Below are 24,713 nucleotides of genomic sequence, written 5' to 3' on the forward strand. Positions count from 1 at the left end.
GAGCCTAAATCAAGAGTTGGACCCTTAACCGACTGAGTTCCTATCCTAAGAAAGTCCTGAGCATAGTGAGGTAAGACAGAGACGGAGGAAGGGGCAAAAATGTGCAGTTGCTGATTGGAGTTGAGCCTGTGCCTTGCAGAAACCTGGTGTATCATGGGAGGGACCCACAGCCGGAGCAGAAATGCAGCTGCGGCCAGGCTGGCTGGTTCCTGTAGGCCAGGATCTGGGACTGGCGCCTTTGGGTGTCTGTGACTGAGTCAGCGGCAGAGAGCCAGGCAAGCTTAGGGCAGCCTGTGGGCTTTGGCTATATTAGGAAGAAAGAACCCTTGGGCTCTCCCCGGAGCTCGCTGGGCAGGTGGGCAGTGGACAGGCCTCTGGTGGGCAGCTGGAAATGGGCTGTGTGGACAGACATGACCGGCTTTCACTTCGACTTTTGAGCGGGCTGCAGGAAGGTCACGCACTGAAGTCCTAGCAGAGAGAAGCTTTCCTGATGCCAGTGACCCCTCCCCCCCGCCCCCACCCCTATGAGTCAAAGTAAAATAGGAGACCCCAGTGAGCTTTAGTCCTTCATTCTTCTGTAAGCTCTTTGGGGGAGGTTTTACCTTGTAAAAAGCGCGCTCTCCTGAATAGTTTTAAGAGGAGATTAGGTTGGATACTGGGTGTCACAGATGAACAGCAGACCATCCAGACAGGACAAACTGGGACGATGGCTGCTTTACATACCATGGCAGCGAGGTCTTCATGGACAGCTGGTCTTGATTCAGAAACTCACCAAAGGTTTAGTTTTCCTTTGATTGTTTAGTATTACAGCATGAGATTTGGAAACAGAAGAGGAAACAATGTGGCAGGAGAATGGTGGCTTCTGAGGAGAAAAGGGAACAAGCTCCTGAGCCCCGCATCGGGCTCTGTGCTGACGGCTCGGAGCCTGGAGCCTGCTTCAGGTTCTGTGTCTCCCTCTGTCTCTGCCCCTCCCCTGCTCACACTCTGTCTACCTCTCTCAAAAATAAATAAACATTTTTTTTTAAGTCCATTTTTCTACTGAAAAGCATTATTGCAGTTACCACTGGGCGAGTGATACGATGGGTCACCTCTCTCCATCTCCTGCTCCATAAAAATAAAAGCAAGAAGGGCAAGCTGTTCAGGAGGTTGGCTGGCCAGGAGTCAGTGTGCAGTGCTGTCTGATGTGGCTGCATTGCTAAATGTCCTTTTGGGCACCTTGAGGACCAGACCATTGCCTGTGAAAACCCAGAGTAAAAAAAGAAGCAAACAAACAAACCAACCACCATCACTCCCACCACCACCAGGGAACCATAGGAAAGGAAACCGGGACAGGAGGGAGGCTTTGGAATTTTATTTAAAATGGCTGCACAATTTGCACAAGACCCCCTCCTTCCGAGGCGCTCTCAGGAGGCCTATCTGTGCAGAGCTGGCTTGGGTGTTATGTGAAGAGGCTGAGAACATGTGGCATAAACATCGACTGATATTGTTTGCCATTTAGCTCGGCATGTGTAATGCAGCAGGAATGGCTCCTGGCGGCATGTGACTCCCCTGCCAGCCGGGTGTGCACTGGGGCCACTCTCTCTCTGTCGCTTGCTCCCTCGCCTGCATTCCCCCTCCTCTGCCCCTTCCCAGACCCGTGAGAGTTTAAGTGGACGCTTGTCATGATTGGCAAGCAGAAAGCCGGTAGAATGTCACTGGAATTTTCTAGGGAGGCACATGCGCGACGCCCAAAATGACTCCCAGCTTCCGTGGCCTCAGGTGAGAGTTCGATGCCAGGCGCCTGGGTCTTTTTCAGAAAGGTAAGGTTGCATGACATCATCCTACCTTTCCCCCCAGCACAAGAAGGAAATCGAGGGTTTTCTTTTTACTCTCTAGTCCGGGCGGCACTTCTGACCATGTTCTTGGCGCTAAGCATCTGTGCATGAGTATGCGATTTGTCTGTATCCCCACCCCCTCCTGTTAAAAAAAAAAAAAAAAAAAAAAAAGAATTGTAATAAATGATTCACAACGGCAGGGTAACATGTGACCTAAAACAGCTCCCCATGACCCCAGCGAAATCAGCGATCCCAACGTCAGCAAGTCTAGATGCTCTTTTTACTCTGGTTACTAAACTCTTATAAAGAAAAGTTGAGTGGCCACCGGGGAAACAGATCGCGTTATCATCAGACCTGAGGGAGCGGGCATTTTCGGAATCCCGAAACCTTACGAATGATGGGGTGTGTGTGTGGGGGGGGGTCTCGTAAGGCGGAGGTGTTTGGTGTTGATTGCTGGAATTTGTCAGCGATGGAAAATGAACGTTCAAAATGTCTTGTGTCTGCCGAGTGCCGTCAGGCTCATGACCCGGGAGGGGAGCACGGTCTTAGGATTCAGAAGCACGGGACATTTTGCCAAGAAAGAATGCTTGAAAGTTGCTTCTAAGCACCTCTGAAGGACCCGCAATATGTGTTTCAGCAACTATTAGGTATCGTTAAGTAAAGTTAAATTTCAAAACAAAACTATTTTCATAGTCCCCAAGCAAGCAAGCAAGTGTATAAACATCTGTCGTGAGGTTCAGGGAGCACATTTGGACATGACTGTGCTGATCTGTGAGTAGGCTCATGCACAACCAAACATGACTCACCTCGTTTCTCTGTCTGATGCAATTAAAAGTCTCCTCGACACGTTTGGGACAGGAGCACTGGTTTTCTTCTGGCAAGTGTGGAAAAGCAAACCCATACTCGTAAAATGGCGTGTAAAATAGTGTGTGTGATGGATCCTACCTCATGGGAATTTTTTAACCTTCAAAAAAATGCATCATGTAGCTTTCATTGGTTTCTGCCTTATATGTGTTGGAATCTTTTTTCTTCTTCTATGTTGCACGTTCTTTGCAAAGATGTCAGAAAACTGAAGGGTAGATATTTTCACACACTTGTCCCTCCCCCACATGCATCCACTAACAGCTGCCACGTATGATTTTGTGGAATTTGATATTTTGAACGAAATGACTTCCTTCTTTTCCATAGTAATATAATAATCAATTTTACCATAGAGGACTGTGTACATGTCCAGCGTTGACTGCTCCTAATTAGCAATGCATGGGGTAGCAGAGGAAAGTGCCGGAGAGCAGTTTGGAGTGAAAGAAGAGTCAGCCATCGAATTTTAACCGTTCTTTCTTGCCTCAGCCAAGGCAGTCCTCAGTCTCCGTGGATCTTAGCCGCAGGTTTAGTTTGTGGTGAACTGAGAAAATACTAGAACGGCACGTGCAGACGTAACCAAGATGGCTGCATCTAACGGCTGCTGCTTTTTATCTTCTATCTTTTCCCTTCGGTAGCTTTCCTATGGCCACAGCTGTGTTAAATAGAGACAAAAGCCAGAAGTAACCTACAGATAATATTCTCTGCCTTGGGTGGCACCTGTGATTTGTTGTCTGTAGTCAGAAAGGTATGTGTCTTAAGGCACCAGAAACTTCATCAACATTGGGAAATGGAAGCTTTCTCAAATAAATAGTTCCATGGTGTATTTATAACGTTCCAACCTTAATATTCTCATTTGCTCTAAGGAATTTAACAGAATTAAATAGTGCATGATCCCAACACACATAGTAAATGTATGCCTCATACTTCACAATGAAACGCTGAGCATACACGTCCAAGACCTCCGTTCCCATATGCTTAGAGGCGGTCATAAATTCAAGTGAGTTGAATAAGTATTTGTTTAGTGCCTCTAATTTGCCCGGCACGGAGCCGGGCAGACACTCAGGAATTTGAAAGATTTTAGGACGTGGATGAGGTCTTCAAGGTGTTTAAAATTTAGAAAGCTAGGGTCACCCGTGGCAATCATCATCTGGCTGTCTACAGCAGAAACTATATGTGTACTGTGGAGAAAGTCTTGCCACAAAAAATATTTATCAAACCATGTGAGAGATGCTTCAGTGTATAGCTAAGAAAAATCGGTTGATTGCCCACTGTGTTTGTGGGCTTATAAAAAGTTCAGTGTTTATTCTTAAGTATAATTGAAAACAAATGGTCATGCTGCTTGTGGTGACAAAAATGGCTTGTGTGGCTCAAAGTAATGAAGAACAGATTGATTCTATTCCTTTATAGACTGGCAAGCCTCAGACTTTGCTTCACAATAGTTCTCCTGGGGAGCTATTAAAAATCCCAGTGTCAGGGCACCTGGGTGACTCAGTTGGTTCATTGTCCGACTTTGGTTCAGGTCATGATCTCGGGGTTTGTGGGTTTGAGCCCCACGTTTGGGCTCTGTGCTGTCAGCCTGTCAGTGTAGACCCTGCTTCAGATCCTCTGTCCCCCTCTCTTTGCCCCCACCTCTGCTTGTGCTCTCTCAAAAGTAAACATTAAAAAAAATCCCAATGTCTAGGGTGAATCAGAATCTATGGAGATATGATCCAAGCATTAGTGTTTTAAAAACACCCCAAGTGATTTCAGTGCCACCACATTTGAAGTTTAACAATAAAGATGATTTGTCAAACACTTTTTGTTAGCATAGGGTGAGTTTGGAAGGTGGACTTTCTCCTGATATTTCTCATAATGTTCCTTGACTGAAGAATTTTTGACATTCTGGAGTCTGATCCTTCTATTTTCTGCATTGGTGAACTCAGAGTGAATGGAGCTTGCTTTTTTCCTATTCAGCAACCGATAACGTGACGCTAAGCCAGTCAACGAACTAATTAGATTGCCGGAGGTTTTATGAACCCAGAGTGTTTTGATTCCAGGAGGCCAAATATTGTTGAACATGTCGACTGACTCTCTTAAAGGAAGGTAGGTAGAGTAGTGGCAAGTGCCCTGGATGTTACTCTTGCAGTGTCTGAAACCCCTGTGAAAAAGGGGGCCCCTTGTTGGTGTATTGGGTGCCTAGGAGATAGAAGAGGCTTGTTTTTTTTTAATTTTTTTTCTTAATGTTTGATTTATTTTTGACAGCAAGAGAGACAGAGCACGAGCGGGGGAGGGGCAGAGAGGGAGACACAGAATCCCAAACAGGCTCCAAGCTCTGAGCTGTCAGCACAGAGCCTGATGCAGGGCTCAAACCCACAGACCGCGAGATCATGACCTGAGCCAAAGTCAGACGCTTAACCGACCGAGCCACCCAGGCGCCCCAGGTGTGGCTTGTTAAAAATACAGTTGTTACCGAATGCTTTGTAACTCACCATTGATTCTTGGAGTTGTAAGGTGGATTCAAGATAGTCTAGTCCAGTGGTTCTCAAAGTACAGCATCAGTATCGCTTGAACTTGTTAGAAATGTAGGGGCGCCTGGGTGGCTCAGTCGGTTGAGCGTCCGACTTCAGCTCAGGTCACGATCTCGCGGTCTGTGAGTTCGAGCCCCGCGTCGGGCTCTGTGCTGATGGCTGAGAGCCTGGAGCCTGTTTCCGATTCTGTGTCTCCCTCTCTCTCTGTCCCTCCCCCATTCATGCTCTGTCTCTCTCTGTCCCAAAAATAAATAAACGTTGAAAAAAAAAATTCAAAAAAAAAAGAAGAAGCTCTCCCAGTGCCCACCTAACTCTTGAAAACTACTGCCCTCATTTCACCTTGTCATTTTACAGACAGGTTTGTTTAGTGCAGATTAAATGCCTCTCTCTGAAGTCACCCAGAGCTGGGGGAGGGGGAAAGGCTAGAAACTCTGATCTCCCAGGACAGAAATCTATCACTGTACCATGACCAGATGAATTTGACTTTTCCTTGTGCTATCAATGACAGCTTTAAGAAAACACCCACCATCCTAAAATCATAAGGTATAAAGGGACCTTAAAAATGTTTCATCTGACCCTCCCATTTCACAGATGAGAAAACTAAGGTCTACAGGGTGAAATGACCACAATCAGATGTACAGTTATTGGGGGCAAAGCCTGTTTAAGCAGTAGGTCTACTTACGAGCCAAACAGTGCTACCCCACCCAAACTACTCCACGTTGCCTCTTCAGCTTCGTATAGACTTCTAGTATTTGGTTTAAGTCACATTGGTTAAAATGTCCAGGCTAATAGTCAGACAACTCTGGGAAGAGAACAGCTGTATTGATTGAGAATTTTAATTTTTAAAAATTATTCTGAAATTTTACCTTGATTTAAAATTGCCTTGGGTGGGTGGCGCCTGGGCGGCTCAGTCACGTTACGCCTCTGACTCTGTCTCAGCTCAGGTCTTGATCTCAGGGTTGTGAATTCAAGTTCCGGGTTGAGCTCCATGCCGGGCATGAAACCTATTTAAAAAAATTATAACAATAAAATAAATACAATAAAATTGGCTTGCATTTTATAATCATCCTTGTACATTTACCAGAAAAATCTCAGTGATATAAATTACTGAAAATAAAGTTAGGAGAACATAGGGGCCATTCCCAGAGCATGTGTTTTATCTCAGAATCATGTAGATTAGACACTTACATCTTCTCAGATCACACACTAAAATCGCATTTTCTTCAGGTTCAGTTAAAAGGAAACACTGTCTATTTGTTGAATATTTTAGAATTTTGTACTCTGTGTGGTTGTGGCATTTACATAATTCTGATGGTGGTCAGAGACTGAATCTAATCCATATTGTCCACAGAGCTTCATCTTTAAAGCCTCGTAGCAACGCATATATGAAACATTTAGCCAGGAAGCCAAATTGAGAATATGATACACAACTACTAAGTCCACACACATACGCATGGAACAGTTGTGTACTTGTACAGAAGTGTTTAATGGTTCCACACACCAACCATGTACCAGGTACTGTGACATGAAATAGAACACATAATTCCTGCCTTCAAAATAATCACGGGGCAGTGAGGACATCAGATGAGCCATTGAATGGACGATTATGAGAGAGGGTGGTAGGAGCTAGAAGAGAGTATAGTTGAGGCTACCGGAGCAGCTAGGCATTCTGGGGAATCACAGAAGGGACATCAGCACACACTGGATGGGGGCAGGAGTCAGAGAAGGCTGCCTGGAGGAGGCGCCATCTGAGCAGCATGTTGAAGGACCCTGAGGGGGAATAGGCAGAGGTTTTCCAGGGAGAGAGAACAATATATGCAAAGGCATTCATGTTTGTTTGCATGTTGTCCTTCAGGAGGGCAATTTTGGCCTATAAACCCCTAAATACTTCATTTGCATGTATAAACGTTAACATTTGGTGCCTTGGGGAACTTGTATAGCAGTTTTTAAATATACATTTCAAACAGCTTTTTCCATCTCAAAAGACTGTTTTTCCATCTCAAAAGACTGAGGTTCTCCAGAAAAGTTTGTTGGTTGAGAGGTTACCCTATTTTATGTTACTGAGAAAACAAAGATCTCTCTTAACCCCAGAAGTCAATCCAACTCCCTTAATTTTAGCCTGCACAAAACCAGTGAAATTCTGCCCAACATGAATTTTCTGAAAAATTGTGTCTCAGGCAAACCCAACTCCAGCCCTGAAAGAGATTTGAGCTGAATTTCACTGTAAAAGGCTCCTTTGGTCTGTGGAATGCCTTTGTAGAGAACATCTTATAATGAGGCACTTTTGGTATTTGGATCACTGAATCTTCATGGACAGAGTCAAGAGAGCCTCTTCTTGTGCTAAACTGCCCAGGAGAACAGGGATGGAAGAAATTAAGTTATTTCATGCTGATTGGCCTGCAACACATATTATCTGAGCCATGTATATGACAATAGTTTCTTAAAAGGTATTTCTGGTAGCTTATAATCGCTTAATTTGTGAGACGTAACAATAATAAATTATAAATTGTAGTATTTTGCATTTATTGTATATCAATTACATACTATATGATGTTACTAACATCATATAGTATATACAAATAACGATCTATTATTAAATAGTGTTTATAATATTTATGATATTATGATTTAATATTATTTGATTCTGTCATCAGCATCAGCTTGCTTTACAGAGTGCTTGCATATCATGTTTGTTCTTTATAGCAACTTAGCAGGGCAGAATTATTATCTTGACAGATGAGGAAATTAAACCTGAGAGTTCTCAGATTTCAAAGGTGGAGGAGATCTTGGAGGTTCTTTCATCCAGCTTTTCTCATTCTACATAAAAAGGGAAACTGACTGGCCTCCAGTCCCACAGGGAGCAAGCAGCCGCTGTGGTACCTGGGTCTTCCAATTTCCAGTTCAGCAATTTCTTTTTTCTTTTTTTTTTTTTTTTACTTCACCATACACCGCCTGCAGGCCCTACTGTGTTAAAAGAAACTTGAGAGAATGTGCATTTCTTTCTTTAGGAGAAATACTGCTGAACCCCGTCCTACATGCTGGTTTATGAGCACACACAGGTATAGATAAGTCTCTTATTTTTATACTTTATTCTATGTTTAGAGAGAGACAGATCAATAAATAGACACACCACACGTGGATGTCACTAGGGAGGTAGAGGTGGAATTAGACTGGGCAGAGTCTCAAAGGGGACTTCCACTTTATCTGTATAGTTTTGGGTTTTTTTTAAATAAAAAGTATCTGAGGGGGAAAAAAAATTACCATCATCATAGCATTTGTTAATTTGAGGTGATGGGCAGGCAGTGAACTTGTAAAGATGATAAAGATTTGTTATATTCTTCATATTTTTAAGGTTTTAAAGTTGAAAACAAAGCCAAATGTGACTATTAAAAATAAGTTACGACCTACAGGACTATCATTTTATAAAGGGTATTTTAGGGGCGCCTGGGTGGCTCAGTCGGTTAAGCCTCCGAGTTCAGCTCAGGTCACGATCTCACGGTCCGTGAGTTCGAGCCCTGCGTCGGGCTCTGGGCTGATGGCTCAGAGCCTGGAGCCTGCTTCTGATTCTGTGTCTCCCTCTCTCTCTCTCTGCCCCTCCCCCGTTCATGCTCTGTCTCTGTCTCAAAAATAAATAAACGTTAAAAAAAAAAATTTTAAAAAAAGGGTATTTTATTTTACTTATTTATTTTAAGGTTTTTGTTTGTTTGTTTTTGAGAGAGAGTGAGAGCAGGGAGGGGCAGAGAGAGAGGAAGACAGGATCCAAAGCGGCCTCTGTGCTGACAGCAGTGAGCCCGATGTGGGGCTCGAACTCACGAACCGTGAGATCGTGACCTGAGCCGAAGTGGGATGCTCAACCGACTGAGCCACCCAGGTGCCCCAAGGATATTTTAAAGAAAGAAAACTGGCACAGAAGAAGGAACAGAAAAAGAAACGAATACATGGTTCTTGGTGGATAAGTTGACATTAATTCTGTCTCTGCTCTAAGTCTTTCCTGTTATGACATTAGCAGAATATTTCTTCTTTGCTCTGCATTTGCTACATCATCGGTTCCCTTGTGCACATTTTGAGCACTTCTAGTAACTCCAGCAGGAAAGTCAGGCCTCTCTTGTGAGTTATGGAACCGCTAGCGGCCCCTTGGTGACTGCACATCCCTGGTTCTGAGAATCTTCTGATGAAAGTGGAACAGAGTACAATGGTACAGAAAACTGTTCATTTAATAACACCAAATGTGTTATTTAAAATAAAATCGTAAATCATTAACCAAACTTACTGTGGCAGTCATTTTGCATATCTGCATTTGTCGTACCATTATTTGTACACCTTAAACTTACACAATGTTAATATCAATAAAGCTGGTGGGGCACCTGACTGGCTCAGTCAAAAGGGCATGGGACTCTTTATCTCAAGGTTTCGAGTTTGAGCTCCACACCGGGTGCAGAGATTACTTGACTAAAAAACTTAAAATTATATATCGATAAAGCCGGAAAAAATAAAATAAAATACTGTGACACATTGGGAGAAAAACCACAGAATAGAGGAAAATTCTTTATATTTTAGTACCTTTAAACAAACAAACCAAAACCCCTGTAAAACAAATCACATCCAAAGAAATAGAGCCAGGAATGTGGTTTTAGAAGCGCCCTTTAATGAATGTGTAGGCAGAGGGTAGAATCCTGGCCTGAAGTAATACCCTGCTCCGCATCCCTTATTTGCTGGATGCCTTCGGGCATTCCGGAAGACCTTTTTTGGTCTCAGTCTTTGTAATGTAAACCAGAAATGGTCATATCTGACTTTCCTTACCATTTGGTCATCCTGGAAATCAGATAGCTAATGAGGTGAAAGAAAACACTGATTAACAACCTAACTAAAAAAACATGGAACAGGAGAGAGATGGTAGGATTATTGTCGCAGTTACGAATGCCTCCGAGAGGCGCCACGCTGTTACAGATCGCTCTATGGTACTGTCATGGCTAAAGCCCACACGTGGGATAATGCCAGCATTGACCCAGTAATCTTGATATTACTCACAGAGGCCTCGCTAAGTGATAATCCAGTAGTTCTGTCGTTACCAGGAAGAGCACTATCAAAAAATGTATGACCTCCTTCTTCTCACAAAGGAGAAGACTAGAAGCCACATTAGCCCTGAGGAATGAGGAGACACGGGGTCCAGTCCCGCTCTTCTCTAGCCAGCTCTGGGACTTGGGGTGATCACATATCACACCAACTTCACTGGGTTTCACTTCTTTCCTCTGTAGGATGAGTGCATTAAACAGAAACGGTCTCTAAGGCCTTTCTTGCTCTTAACATTTGTGACAGTCAGCTAGAGTTTGAACCTTAGCTCCAATATTACCTGGTATCATCATTTTTGTCTTTGTAACCTGGCCTTTAGGGACTGTTCCCGGTGGTTCACATCCTGACCTAGCTTGTAAGTGTTACAATAGAGTCAAGAATTTAGGATTTGAAGTTCGGCTCCCAGGAGACAATGGAAGGGCAGGACTCAGCAGTGCCCCGGCCCTAAGCATTGCCCTTTATTTGATTTGGCCACACAGTGAAGGTGTGACCAAACCTGGAAAACATTCTCTCACCTGGTCATGAGCTCTCTTGCCTGGATTCTATTTTATATCTTAGCACATGAGAAGAAATGACACATTCATTGCTTGGCCTGGAAAGGGAACTGTGTTGAAGTGGAAATGAATTTGAATCCCTGCTGGGTTATCTTGGAAGATACTGTGCTTAACTGAAAATGTGTCCATTCAGGTTGGCTTAGGCACTGCTGTGCTCTGGGCTGTGTGGTTCCTGGCTTCTGCTTCCGGGTGGCTGAACATTACCGGGGCAAAGCTCGCTGTGAGTCCACACACATCTGTACGGCTGAACTTCAGTTGCGTCCGTCTTTGTTTTTAATCCACAGCCCTTTACGTCCGTTGCTGACTACTTACCAGTTCACCCAGCAGCTGTTGTTAGCTCTCTCTGTTCTCCCCAAGTCCCAATCCACACTCCTGCTTCTTCTCTCAGCAGGTGTCCACCCTTGTTTTTACTTCCCTCCTCTCCATATTTACATCTCTCTGTGTTTTCCTCTTCCATCTCTATCTGTCTGCCCTGGCAGAGCTCACCTGCCATGTGCACTGATGATGCCGGTGTTGGCAACGGTGATGGAGATAGTATTAGTGATGTAATGGCAATCATAATGGTGATGGTAATGGCGATACCAATAGAGACGATAATGCTGATGGAGTGACATGGGTGATGATAATAGAGTGACAATAGTAATGGTGGTGGTAAAGGTGATGGTAACGGTGATGGTAATGGTGATGGTAATATTGATAATGGTGATGGTAATGGTGACGACAGTAGGGGGTCGTAATGGTGACAGCAATGGCAGCAGTGACAGTGATGGTAATAGTGATGCTCAGGGCTATGACGATGGTAGAAGGACTAGTAGCAGTAACGGTCACTGATACGTTGTTTCGTGAATGCTTACTGTATGCTAGGAACTACGAAGAACAATTTAGGCACAACTCTCGGGACAAGCCCATTGCTCAGGCGTAGCCATCCCAGCTTTAACGATGAGGACCTTGAGGGTGAGAGAGGATTAAGTATTTGCCCCCAGCCCCCAGCTTACAAGTCGCAAACTGGAATTCAAACCCATTTTGACACAAACTCTGAAACCTGTGCCCTCAGCCTCTGGGCAGTGCTCCTTCCCATCCCTGCCTCCGTCCAGAATGCAGAGCACAATCATATGGGTATGGCTGCCACTCCATAAATATGGCTGAACTGATTTTAGCTCAGCCCACCCCGAATCCTAGCGGCAATGAGATGATCTGCAAGGACTTGAGTGACAATATTACTTCCTCTGTAGAGGAATGTTTTCAGAAAGGGAACACAGAGAATGTTCTCTTTCCAATAATGTTCTGGACATCTGTACAGCACCTAACAGTTTGCAGAGGGGTCTGGCAACTCTTTACTTAATCCCATGTCAATCCTCGTAACGTAAACAAGAAAAGATTGTGACTTCTCTTTTTAGAGTTGAGGAAACCGAGGCTGGAGTCTGTTGTCCACTGTGACCCAGCTGACAAGCCTCACGTTATGTCTAGAACTCACGATGCCTGGTTCCTACCCCCGTGTCCTACAAGGCAGTCCACAGCCCAGTTGGCACTCACTCTATACCCTCCTTTGCTCCACATGAATGAAGACTAAGAACCATTGTATTTTTAATAATGATTCTTTTCTCCTAACAGGATAATTAATGCCTTTTATAAAGCCAGCTCTTAGTGTAGCAGAAATGGCCCATTAGGTACTGGGAAACAAAATGGTGTTTCAGTCAGCTAGAAACTGTCCCCTGGTGAGGGTCACGGCATTATATCCCCTGCTCACAGGAGCACCTGTGTGGCCAGAGCTGGATCTGTGTACCTGTAAAAGGTTGTTGTGTATCCCGTGCCCTTGTGGGGACCTTACTCGTGCACCCCATTCACACCCTGGCCTACTGACCATGGTACAGACTCCTATTCCACCAAGAAGGGAGGAGCATTCTGTGTCTCAAACTTCCAAGAAGCAGGTGTCTCTGGTCGGCAGATAATCCCACCAAAGTGGCTGCCCAAGTTTCCCCTGCAGTGACCCTGGAGCTCCAGCTGCTGGGGCCTTATGGTCAGTCCACTGTGTAGAGGAACCTGGAGAGTGACAGGGAACTCTTGAGTCAACGCGGTGCCATGGAGGGGAACCATCTGGATTAAACACAGACGTTCAGGTAGGTTGGCTTTCTTATTACATTATTTTTATTGAGCAAATAAAGGAAATGCATTGATTCTTGTACAGAAATGGCCAAGCAGATGCAGGGGATACTGGCTCCAAGTATCCCTATGAGGTCATTCAGGAGCTGCCCGTGCCGCTGTTCCCGGGCCAGTGTCTTTGGGTCGCCTTTATTCTCAGGCAGGTTTTCCTTAAGTGGTGCCTTAAATTTAACCAGTATAGCAACTCAGTCATGGCAGGACCAAAGAGTGCCTGTCTTCCAGAAGTTCCAACAAAATGTCAGGGAGTGTCCATCCTTGAGCCAGTCATTATGGCCAGGGGCTCTGATTGTCCAGGTTTGTGTCACATTGGGTGGAGATTACCGTCCCGTTTTGTAGATGAGAAAATTCCGAGTGTCAGAAAAATTGAGCGGTGTTCCCCCATCATACAACCCATACAACCAGTAAGAGGCAGCTGGAAGCCTGAGTCTCCGACCACAGTTCACCCTACAGCTACCTTTCACCAACAGTCGATGCATCTTTGCATCTGTAGCTAGATCAGTTAGTCCAGAATGTTTGTCTTTGTTCAGAGTTCGGGGACAGCCCTTGAGACAGCCTTTTCTTTCACTTTACTACATTTTCCTAAGACGTCTGAGGCTTGAACCACTTCCTCTTGTGCCTTACTGTTTTTGTGCTTAGGCGGTTGCAGAATACTCAACACCCTCTGTGTTGCTCTGTCTCCCCTGCGATCTCAGGAACGTCGTCTTTGTTCATCTCTGGATCTCCACCACCTAGCTTCGTTGCCTGGCACATAACAGACACTCCATCCATGTGGGCTGTATGAACAAACACATAAATGCCCCATTGGCCCCTTTGAAGGACTCTTTCTGAGCAGAGGCCCAACAGCCCCTTGCCCGCGTCTTGGTTGCTCTCCCTTACTTTCAGAACCGGATGGATTATGTCACAAAAATCTTGCTGAATTTTCAGGACCGTCCCTGACTTGAACCGAGGAACGGCCCTGCCTCACTCCTTGTGCACAAATACTAACCCATCATTGCATCCTGCTTGGGACTCAGAATAACATATGAAAGAGCTTTGGGACAAATAATGAGCATTTTCAAACCGAGACAGCTGTTTCGCTCTCCCAGTGAACACAATATGTTGCCCATCCTTTCAACACTACGGAATTAAACCATTAGAAACAGTTTTCATCTGGTTCTCCTAAATATCCTGGCATTTAAAGGCAACTAGTTTTCCTTTATGTTGTATTTTATTTTTACAACTCTTGAGAGAAATGCTGCTTTAATTTAAAAAAGCTGTCTAAGTGAGCCTGGAGCCCAAGTTTTTGATGTAATTATGCACCGAGAATTCTCCCTAACAGTGAATGGCTCAGAAAGGCAACCTCGTCCCTGGGGGCAGTTAGCCTTGCAGAGGCCTGGGTGAGTCACAGTGGCTGTGCTGAGTGATAGGCGGTTCCAGCTCTGTGCCAGATGCCCAGGCTACATAACTCCCCGTGCGGCACTCCCTGCTCCCTGGTCCGTGGTTCAACTCCTTGGCTGCAAACTGTATCACTGTACAGGTTTAGGGGAAGAAATGTGGCAGATGCAGAGAACCTTGCCCCCACCCCCTCACCTGCTATCCCCTGTGCAGGGCTTGTGGGGGTTCTAGAAGGGGCCTGTAGCTTTATGTTTCCCTGGTGCTCAGGGAGTGCCTTGCATATCAAAGATAGTCAGTATCGGGGCGCCTGGGTGGCGCAGTCGGTTGAGCGTCCGACTTCAGCCAGGTCACGATCTCGCGGTCCGTGAGTTCGAGCCCCGCGTCGGGCTCTGGGCTGATGGCTCAGAGCCTGGAGCCTGTTTCCGATTCTGTGTCTCCCTCTCTCTCTGCCCCTCGCCCGTTCATGCTCTGTCTCTCTCTGTCCCAAAAATAAATAAACGTTGAAAAAAAAAAAATTAAAAAAGATAGTCAGTATCTCTCTGAACAGGGCAGGGAGATAAACATGGGTGGAGATGATAATTTGGTGAAATAGATAGTTCTGGGACTTATTTAGGGCTTTCAGAGGTAAGGCTTTTCTGTCAAGCACTAGAAGCTGGTTTGGATGATCTGGGTTCTCACTAAGGTCTTACTGCTACCCAGCTAGTTGGCTTTGGGCAGATCACTTTCTGTCTTTGTTCTGGGGGTGAGAGGATGATTTGATCCTTAAGAGTCTGCAATTCAAAGCTTAACGCAACTGGGTAAAGAAAGCTGACTTTGAAAAGGAAGAGATCTCTGGGCTTTTCTGGCTCCCGGCAAGAATTGCCACAGGGTCTTGGGATGGACACCTAGTCAGATGATCTGTGCTTCCTAGGACCCCGGGGGAGGTGGTCATGAGTTTGTTCATTACCAGTAAGATCCAGCCAATACCCCCCACCCCCAACACTGCCTCTCTGAGTGGAAGCTTCTCTTACATCTAATTTTCCTGCTGGATTATATTAGTTTCCTGTTGCTTCTATAACATATTACCACACATTTATAGTGGCTTACAGCAACACAACTTTCATATCTTACAGTCCTGGAGGTCAGAAATCCAAAGTCGGTCTCACTGGGCCAAAGTTAAGGTATCAGTAAGGCTGGTTCCTTCTGGAGGCTTTAGGGGAAATTCATTTCCTTGCCTTATGGCCCCTTCCTCCATCTTCAGAGCCAGCAGTGTGGCATCTTCTTTGGTCTCTCACCTCTGCTTCTGTCCTCGTATCTTCTCTCCCAGACTCTGATCCCCCTGCCTCCATTTTATAAGGACTCTTGTGATTACATTGGGCCCAGGATAATCTCTCCGTCTCATCACCCTTAACTTAATCACGTCTGCAAAGTCCACTTTACCATGTAAGGTGCTGGCCGTGGGGCTTGATCCTATGACCTTGGGATCGTGACCTGAGTGAATTCGGAAGTCTGAGGCTCAACTGACTGAGCCACGCAAACACCCCCATAAGCAATTATTTTTAACACGAAGCCGGGTGTGCTAAGTGATGTAACAGTGATAGACTCAGATAGCAGGAATATAAGAAAGTGACATTAGTTCCAGCCATCACATGGCCCAATTTTCGGCTTAGAAATATGATTGTTATATGTACCTGAATTTTAGGTTATTAACTTTTGTAGGCTAAGGATTTTAGGGCTTTATTTTCTGCTTTCTTTTAATTTTTTTTAATGTTTATTTATTTTTGACAGACAGAGACAAGAGCACAAGCAGGATGGAGGCAGAGAGAGAGGGACAGACAGACTCTGAAGCAAACTCCAGGCTCTGAGCTGTCAGCACAGAGCCAGACGTGGGTCTCGAACTCACTAACTGTGAGATCATGACCTGAGCCGAAGTCAGAAGCTTAACCGACTGAGCCACCCAGGCGCCCCTCTTTCTTTCTTTTAAATAGGATGGTGTGTCTTTTCCTTTTTAAGCCTCTTTAGTTCAAAAGAGGTATCTGGCTCTGATGATTCATGTGAAATCGCTTTTGCTTAAGGCTGGTTAAGGTTGGAGACAATCTGAATTTGCTAGACACAGCAGATGTTGGGAAGAAAATCAAGTGAGACTTCTCATTTCATGCTGCATCTGAATGGGTAACTCTGTAACCTGGGCCGTACTACAGAAGAGCACTTGTTTCTTGTGGCTGACCTACAAATACCCAGCAAGGTTGGCTTTCCTGGTTGGAAAGACCATTCTTCCTCGTGTGTTCTTTCCGAGGCAAAGGGGCATCTCCTGTGAGAACTCCCTGCGGCCCAGAACACAGTTTTAGAAAATACAGCTGACTTCTCTGGGAAAAACAAAACCAACCTTGTCTTACCCTGGTCATGGAAACTAAGTTGGCACCTCATTATCGCCTTGTTAGCAGGGACTGGCTATGTTGTGGACAAACCTGGTAGGAACGGTTGGCCCTGTGTGGGCAGGGTTTTGAGTTAAGCTTAATTGCTCTTCTAAAGCTCAGCTACTTAATACGACACAAGTAGAAATCTATCATCAGACTCTTGACCACCCTCCTTTCCCTTCAGAGTCTCACCTACGCAGACAATTAGCACCTCCCCACCTCTGCGGCTGCCATGATTTGTGCCTGGGCCACACTGGGGCCATCAAGGCTTGGCTGCACCCAGCACAACTACCCAGAGGAGGAAAGGTCTGTAATCACCTTTAACCGTGACTCCCCCAGGCCTCCAATATCTTCAAATGCAGTCAACCTGTTCTGTCCTGGGAGCACAGTAGGGCTGCCAGCTGGGTGAAGATGACGTCTCCTTAATGACTTATAGAGGTTCTCGATTTCTCACAGAATGGGAAAGAGTAATCCAGAATCATTTTTATCTGGCTCTGACATGTATTTTGCACTTGTATTTGAATGTTGGTGTGCCTGATGTTCTGAGAACTCACTTCAGACAGAACCATGGAGCAGCCCATGAGGAGAGGGTGTCCTCAGGGATAGCTGAAGAACTGCATCCCTAACCACGTCTGCCCCTTCTCTTCTTTTCAAAGCCTGGCTGGGGTTTGAATCCCACGCCTGTATTCACCAACAGTTGAGTGTTCACAGGAAGGTCACCTAATCTCTCTTGGCTTTAGATTGTTGCTTTGCAAATTTGGGGTGAACATTTTCTACCCCAGAGGACTGATGGAGATATCAAATGGGATGACAGGCTGAGCATTGATCACACAGGAGTATTGCGTGCAGTAAATGTTAGGCTCTCTCCTGCTTCCTTTCCTCCCTACCGCCTCCACACCTCCTCTCTGCGCCCCACCTTTCTCTCAGAGCAGTGCAAAGTGCTGGCCTTAGCAGAAGCTCTCTTTCCTCACAATGTCTCCAAAGTGGGAGGGTTGTGACATGACACACACTTTTCACATCTCCCCTTTTTTCCTCACCGTTCCCACTCCCAGACTCTTTTCTTTGTTCCATCAGACTTCTGTACAGAACCTATGACAGTGCGGACCTTGTCTGAAGTGTCCCTGCCTTGCAGTTTCTTCCCCATACTGAATGTATGACTGGGTTCTCCATGGTAATCCCAGTTTCAAATGCACAGTCCTGTTCTTCCCATTTTAACAAGTCCTGGGAATTCTAGTTCATCCACATCCCAAACACATTTCCCTGATTACCCACTACCCAGAAGGGGAGCTGAAGACGCAGAAAATGTGGTTTTACAAAAGGGCCCTGACAATGGTAACCACACATCCAATCTTATATTGGTCAAGAAAACACCATAACCAACCAACAGAGTTCCCATAACCAACCAATAGAGTTCCCATGAGAGGCACATGTCAGACAGAGCACCCCCACAATAAGCTTCTGTGAGAGCCTGCCACTGCTGACGACTTCAAATTCAGATTCTTCACTTGCAATTTTTGTGTTATTCCTCATGCCAGTTGGGTTTGAGAGTGGGTTGAAGGGACCTTGATTCTTGTTTTTGGATGTGAAATGAGGATCAGGATGAAAATGTGTTTGGCACAAAAATGCACATGATATACTCTGGATGCAAGTTTGTAGCCTGCTTTTTCTTTCACTTCACATATAGACTATATGGATTTACTCCTGTCGCTAATTTTTTGTTGTTGTTGTAAACAGTGACTTGACCAAGTTCACAACCGTGTCTACCGTTGGCAAGATGGTGTGGGGCTTGAACGGAGAGAACAGATACCAAGGGGGATTTAGTGGGCTGGAATGTTTTCTATTTTAACCTCGGTGTTGGGTGTACTTTTTTGAATGGTCTTAAATATTACAGAGTAAAGTAGAAATTTACGATAGTAAATGGTTCCTTAACATCTTGTTATATAGGTATATCATAATGTACTTTGTTTAAACCCTCCCATCACCCCCATTATCAGATATTTGTAATTTCCAACTTTGGACTCTTGAATAATGTAGTATTATTAAACATCTTTGGGCATCAAGTTATGTCTGCATTTTAGCTCATTTTCTTAGGATAGTTTTACAGAATTGAATTATTGGGTCAAAGAGTATGTTGTAATGAGTAGATATTACCAGACTATCTTTTAACAAAGTCACACAAATCTAGATTATCAATACCATTGTGTCCACTCCGCCTTATCTTACCAGTCCTGAATGCTGTTACTAAAAAAAAAAAATGCTATTTTTCTAGGCAAAAATTTTTTTTCTGATGGTGATAGCTTGTATCTCTGATTAACAGTGAGGTTGACCATTCTGTCATAAAATAATTTTTCCCTCCGAGTTTTTAAAACGTTGACATGTATGCATGAGTACAGGCTTTTTGCAGACTCATATATAGGTGGGCCCTGGGTTTTATATGAGATGGGGGGACCACAGATGAGCAAAGAAAGAGCCCCTTGCTCCCTGGGTGAAAACTAGTTGTGCATCTAGACTTTTTGTGTTTCTGCAGTGCCGCCAAGCTCCTGGACAAGAACCCGTTCTCGGTCAGTAACCCGAACCCTCTGCTTCCTTCGCCTGCCAGTCTCCAGCTGGCCCAGCTACAAGCCCAGCTCACCCTCCACCGGCTGAAGCTGGCACAGACAGCTGTCACCAACAATACCGCAGCCGCCACGGTCCTGAACCAAGTCCTCTCCAAAGTGGCCATGTCCCAGCCTCTCTTCAACCAGCTCAGGCATCCGTCTGTGATCAGCGCCCCCCAGAGCCATACGGGGGTGCCTCAACATGCTGCGGCCATGCCCAGCGCCCGGTTTCCCTCGAATGCCATTGCCTTCTCACCCCCCGGCCAGACGCGAGGCCCGGTACCCTCTGTGAGCCAACCCCCCAATGCCGTGGTGATGCATCCTTTCACTGGAGTCCTGCCTCAGACCCCTGCCCAGCCAGCAGTCATCCTGGGCATTGGCAAGACTGGGCCTGCCCCTGCTGCGGCGGGATTCTATGAGTATGGCAAAGCCAACTCCAGCCAGGCATATGGCTCGGAAACAGACAGTCAGCCCAGCTTCCTGCCAGCCACGGCCTCTACCACGGGCAATGTGACCTATGAAGGACACTACAGCCACTCAGGGCAAGATGGCCAAGCTGCCTTTCCCAAGGACTTCTACGGACCCAACTCCCAAGGGTCGCATGTGGCAGGTGGATTTGCGGCCGAGCAGGCCGGGGGCATGAAAGGCGAGGTAGGTCCGCTGCTGCAGGGTCCAAACAGCCAATGGGAGACCCCCCACGGATTCTCTGGCCAAAGCAAGCCCGATCTCACAGCAGGCCCTAGCCTGTGGCCTCCACCCCCCAGCCAGCCCTATGAGCTCTATGACCCCGAGGAGCCCACCCCAGACAGGACCCCTCCTTCTTTTGGGGGTCGGCTAAACAACAGCAAACAGGGTTTCAGCGGTGCCCGGAGGCGGGCCAAGGAGGAGCAGGCGATGCTGTCCGTGCGGCCCCTGCAGGCTCATGAGCTGAATGACTTTCACGGTGTGGCTCCCCTTCACCTCCCACACATCTGTAGCATCTGCGACAAGAAGGTGTTTGATTTGAAGGTGAGTCCTGCGAGATAGCCTGGGAGCCACCGCTGGAGCCTGGGGGTGCTCCCCGCCACAACCCTGCTCTTTGCTACTCAAGAGCGAGGAACTGTCACCTTCGGGGACTAGGTAGCAGCATTTTGCCATCAGTTCCCTTGATTAAAATTATAGGGGTTAGAACCAAAGTTCATTTCAGAAATGTATCAGGGCCAGTCCCTTGCTTTAAGGCAAGGAAGAGATTCTTTCCCATGTTTATGGATGAGAAAGCTGTGGCTGAGTCGGGGATCAGGTGACCCCACCTGGGTGACAGAGAAGGGACTCAAGGCCTGGTCTCCTGCCTCCTTGAGGAGGACTCTTCCTGCGAGGTATGCCCAGAGTACATTGTACTGAGTATGGAAGGGGAGGAAAACGCTAGAAGAATTTTGGATGAGGGCAAGAGAGCACCTCTCAGGTGAGATCTGGACACATTTTGTAGAGTGCCTCAGCTTCTCATTTGCAAGACGGAGGTGGGGCCTCATCATACCTTCCAGTGGTTGTAATACGCTTTGGGCCCCTTAAGCAAAGGTTCATTATAGTATAAATCCACGCTCCCACCCCCCGCCAAAACGTGTTAGTGATGCAGTGGAATACTCCAGAGCAATAATGATTCAGAGAGCTAACATGTATTAAATCCTTTCCATATGTCAACAGTAATCCTGGGAGGTAGATACTATTATTATTCTCATGTTGCAGATGAGAAAACCGAGGCCCAGAGAGAGGAAAGGACTTGCCCAGGGCCCCATAGCTAGAGAGTGGCAGAGTGGAGATTCCAACGCGGGTCTGGCTCTCCCAGAATCGGTGCCACTTGAGCACTGAGCTGTGCTGCCTCTCTTCTCTCATCCCATCTGCAGAGCATAGTGATCCCCATGTAATGGAAGTCACACCACAGTGTGTCCTTCACTTCTGCTTGGGTAACGTTGTGCAGGTGCATCCCTATCACCCACGGGGAGGGGGCTGGCTGACACTGGGAGGCGATGGCAGATTTCATCTCATAAGCCTTTCTTAAGGCTTTGCAGCCCAGATTTTCCCAACCAGACGTAGAAATGGGTGGGGTCTCTCTGGGGGAGGAGGGAGGGAGTGGGAGGTGGGAGGTGCCATGGGACTAAGGGTGCCCGGAGAGAGGAGGAGAGAACCCGACTTGGGATTCCGGGCTTCTGTCCACAATGAGCGAGGGATATGCGGGTCTGGCCGATGGAGTGAGGGCTAGATGGGAAGGCAGGTGTGGAGAGGAGCCAGGAGGGAGAGGAGGAGCGGAGGGAGACGTGTTTGCAGGGTTGGTCCAGTTTCTGGGCTCTGAGCCTCCTTCCTGATGGGGAAGCCTGCACTCATCCCTTACCTTCTCATGGACTCAGTTCTGCTTCAGTCATTTTTCCTTTCCTTCCGGTCTAGGACTGGGAGCTGCATGTGAAAGGGAAACTACACGCTCAGAAATGCCTGGTCTTCTCTGAAAAGTAAGTGCTGGCTGAGAGAACAGGTCCGTGCGTGTGTTCAGCAGGTAATCATTGAGCACCTACTGTGTGTCACATTCTGTTTTAGGTGCTGGGGAAACAGAGAACAAAACAGGAAAATGACCCTGTCCTCAAGGAGCCTATACTTAACGGTGGGGGTTGGGGGACGGGAAGCAGATGATAAAGAAAATAAGCAAGTGAATTATATAGCATCCCTGGTGGTAAATCCTAAGCAGAAAACAGCGTCAGGGCAGGGGCAGGAAGCATGTGTGTATACACGTGTGCACTTGCAGGGGCTGGTCCTTGCATTTTATTTTATTGCTTTTTTTAAAAGTTTATTTATTTTGAGAGAGAGAGGAGGGCCGGGGCAGAGAGAGAGGGAGAAAATCCCAAGCAGGCTCCCCGCTGTCAGTGCGGGGCTTGATCCCACGAACCATGAGATCATGACCTGAGCTGAGATCAAGAGTCGGACGCTTAACCAGCTGAGCCACCCAGGAGCCCCTGGTCTTTAAATAGGGTGGCCGAGGAAAGGCCTCAGTGAGGACACCTCAGGAGGTGGGGAATGACCCCCTGGCTGTCTGGTGGACATGTACCCCCAGCAGAGGGAACAGCAAGTTGGAAACTTGATGTGGCTTTGGGATGCTCAGGCAGCAGCAGTGTGACCAGAGCAGAGTACTGGAGTGAGGAGCCAGAGACGTGCCAGGGCCTGGTCCTGAGATCCTGGGCTTGTTGTCAGGACTTTTGTTTTGCTTTGAGAGTGAGGGCTGAACGAAGGAGTGGTGCCCTCTGGCTCCACTGAGCGGGGCCTTGGCTGCTGGGCTGAGAATAGACAGGAGCGGGTTGTGGGCAGACCAGTAAGCAGGGGGCTGTGGTAACGCGGGCAGAGAAGAGGTCACATGACCTAGGGTGTGACCAGCCGGCTGGAGTGAAGTGATCTGAAATGAGCACATTCCAAAGGCTCCCCTTTCTTATTCACAATAACCAGTGGGTGGAAGTAACCCAAATGTCCACCGACAGATGAATAGGTAAACAATGTGTTATATCCCTACGCGGGAATATCATTCAGCCTGAGGAAAGGGACTTCTGACACATGAAGCGACACATGGCTGAACCTTGAGGACATTGTGGTCCATGAGGTAAGCCAGTCACAAACAGACACGTACTGGATGATTCCGCTTACAGGAGGAGCTGCAAGAGTCAGAAAGTAGAATGGTGGCAGCCAGGGGCTCAGGCAGGGGAAGAGGGGTGTTTGTTTTCTAGTGGGGGCAGTTTCCGGTTTGCAAGACAAAGAATCCTGGACTTGGACGGTGGGGATGGCTGCACAACAGTATGAATGTGCTTCATGCCCCTGAACTGTACGCTTAGAAATGGTTACGATGGCAAATTTTATATATATTTGATCGCAACTCAAAAACTAATTTCATAAGGGTCTCCCTTTTCCGGCTCCCTCTTTTTTTGTTGCGGTAAAGGTCACGTAAGACTCACCATTTTAACCAACTTAGGGTACAGTTCAGTGGTATTTAGCAGAGTCATAAGGTTGTGCAGATATCACCACTGTGTGGTTCCTGAACGTTTTCATTACCCCCGAACCCCATACCCGTTAAGTGCTCATTCCCTTTCCCCCTCCCTTGTAGACTGGCAACCACTAATCTGCTTTCTATCCCTATGGATTTGCCTCTTCTGCACACTTTGTGGAGATGGAACCATTTAATAATATGGCCTTTGATTGCTGGCTTTTTTCACTTAGCAAAATATTTTCAGGGTTCATCTATGTTGTGGTATTTACCACATTTTTATGGCTGAATAATATCCCATTATATGTATATTACCACATTGGGGTTATCCATTCATCTTTTGATCTATATTTAGGTTGTTTTTTCACCTTTTGGCTATTGTGAATAGTGCTAATATGAACATTCGTGTACAAGTGTTTGAACATTTCTTTTAAGTTCATTTATTTTGAGAGAGAGAGAGAAAGAGAGAGCATGGGAAGGGCAGAGAGAGAGAGAAGAAGAGGATTCTAAGCCACTGAAGGGCTTGATCTCATGAACTGTGAGATCATGACCTGACCAGAGATCAGGAGTCAGATGCTTAACCGACTGAGCCACCCAGGTGCCCCTGAACATTTATTTTTAACTATTTTGGGCCTTTGGCTGGGAGTGGAATTTCTGGGTCCTATGGTAATTCTTCGTTTAGCTTATTGAGTTACTGGTTCCCCTTTTCCACCTCTCTCCAGTGCTGGCATCCGGTGTATACTCGGTTCAGCAGAGGGAACGCTGGGTGCCTCTCCCAACAGCACAGCCGTTTATAATCCTGCTGGGAACTCTGAAGGTGAGTAAGGCCCTTCAGGTCAGCCACTTGAAGCAGAAACCAGCTTCCCAAATGCTTACTATGTCACATCCTTAATAGCCAAACTTCCCTGATGTGCCGTGTGTGTGTGTGTGTGTGTGTGTGTGTGTGTGTGTGTATAGCAGACAGATCCCAAGACACTAAAATGTATTGGCCTACGCTCTAGGCTCTTAGAGACATAAAGCTTTGTTGGTTACCAACATGCCCAGGGGTAAAATCACACCAATCACTAATCAATGTATTGAGAGGAAATTTTAATTTTTTTCTTCCAATTTACATCCTAACCATGACTTTTTTTAAAAAAATAAAGTTTATTTATTTTGAGAGAGAGAGAGAGAGAGTACAAGTACGGGAGAGGGAGAGAGAGAGAGGATCCCAAGCAGAGTCTGCACTAACAGGGTGGGGCTTGAACTCAAGAACCACGAGATCGTGACCTGAGCCGAAACCAAGAGTCGGATGCTTAACCAACTGAGCCACCCAGGTGCCCCCATCTTAATCATGATTTTTGAAGGTAAAGCAAATGACTAGGATTTCACACACTTGGTGTAATTTAT

At 46.3% G+C, this 24,713-nt stretch overlaps 1 protein-coding gene across 1 annotated transcript in view; it reads left to right on the forward strand.

Annotated features, from left to right (window-relative positions):
* The window catches only part of RBM20 (RNA binding motif protein 20), a 193,364-nt gene that overhangs the window by 123,023 nt on the left and 45,628 nt on the right, over nucleotides 1-24,713 (forward strand). The window contains exons 2-4 of the mRNA XM_047072711.1: nucleotides 19,264-20,341; nucleotides 21,752-21,813; nucleotides 24,047-24,141. Coding sequence (XP_046928667.1) covers nucleotides 19,264-20,341; nucleotides 21,752-21,813; nucleotides 24,047-24,141 — 1,235 coding nt within the window. The remainder of the gene's footprint in view (nucleotides 1-19,263; nucleotides 20,342-21,751; nucleotides 21,814-24,046; nucleotides 24,142-24,713) is intronic.

This window comes from Lynx rufus, unplaced genomic scaffold, assembly GCF_022079265.1.
Source record: "Lynx rufus isolate CCGP_SWC_20201006 ecotype Redwood Valley unplaced genomic scaffold, mLynRuf1.p SCAF_11, whole genome shotgun sequence".
Lineage (NCBI taxonomy): Eukaryota > Metazoa > Chordata > Mammalia > Carnivora > Felidae > Lynx > Lynx rufus.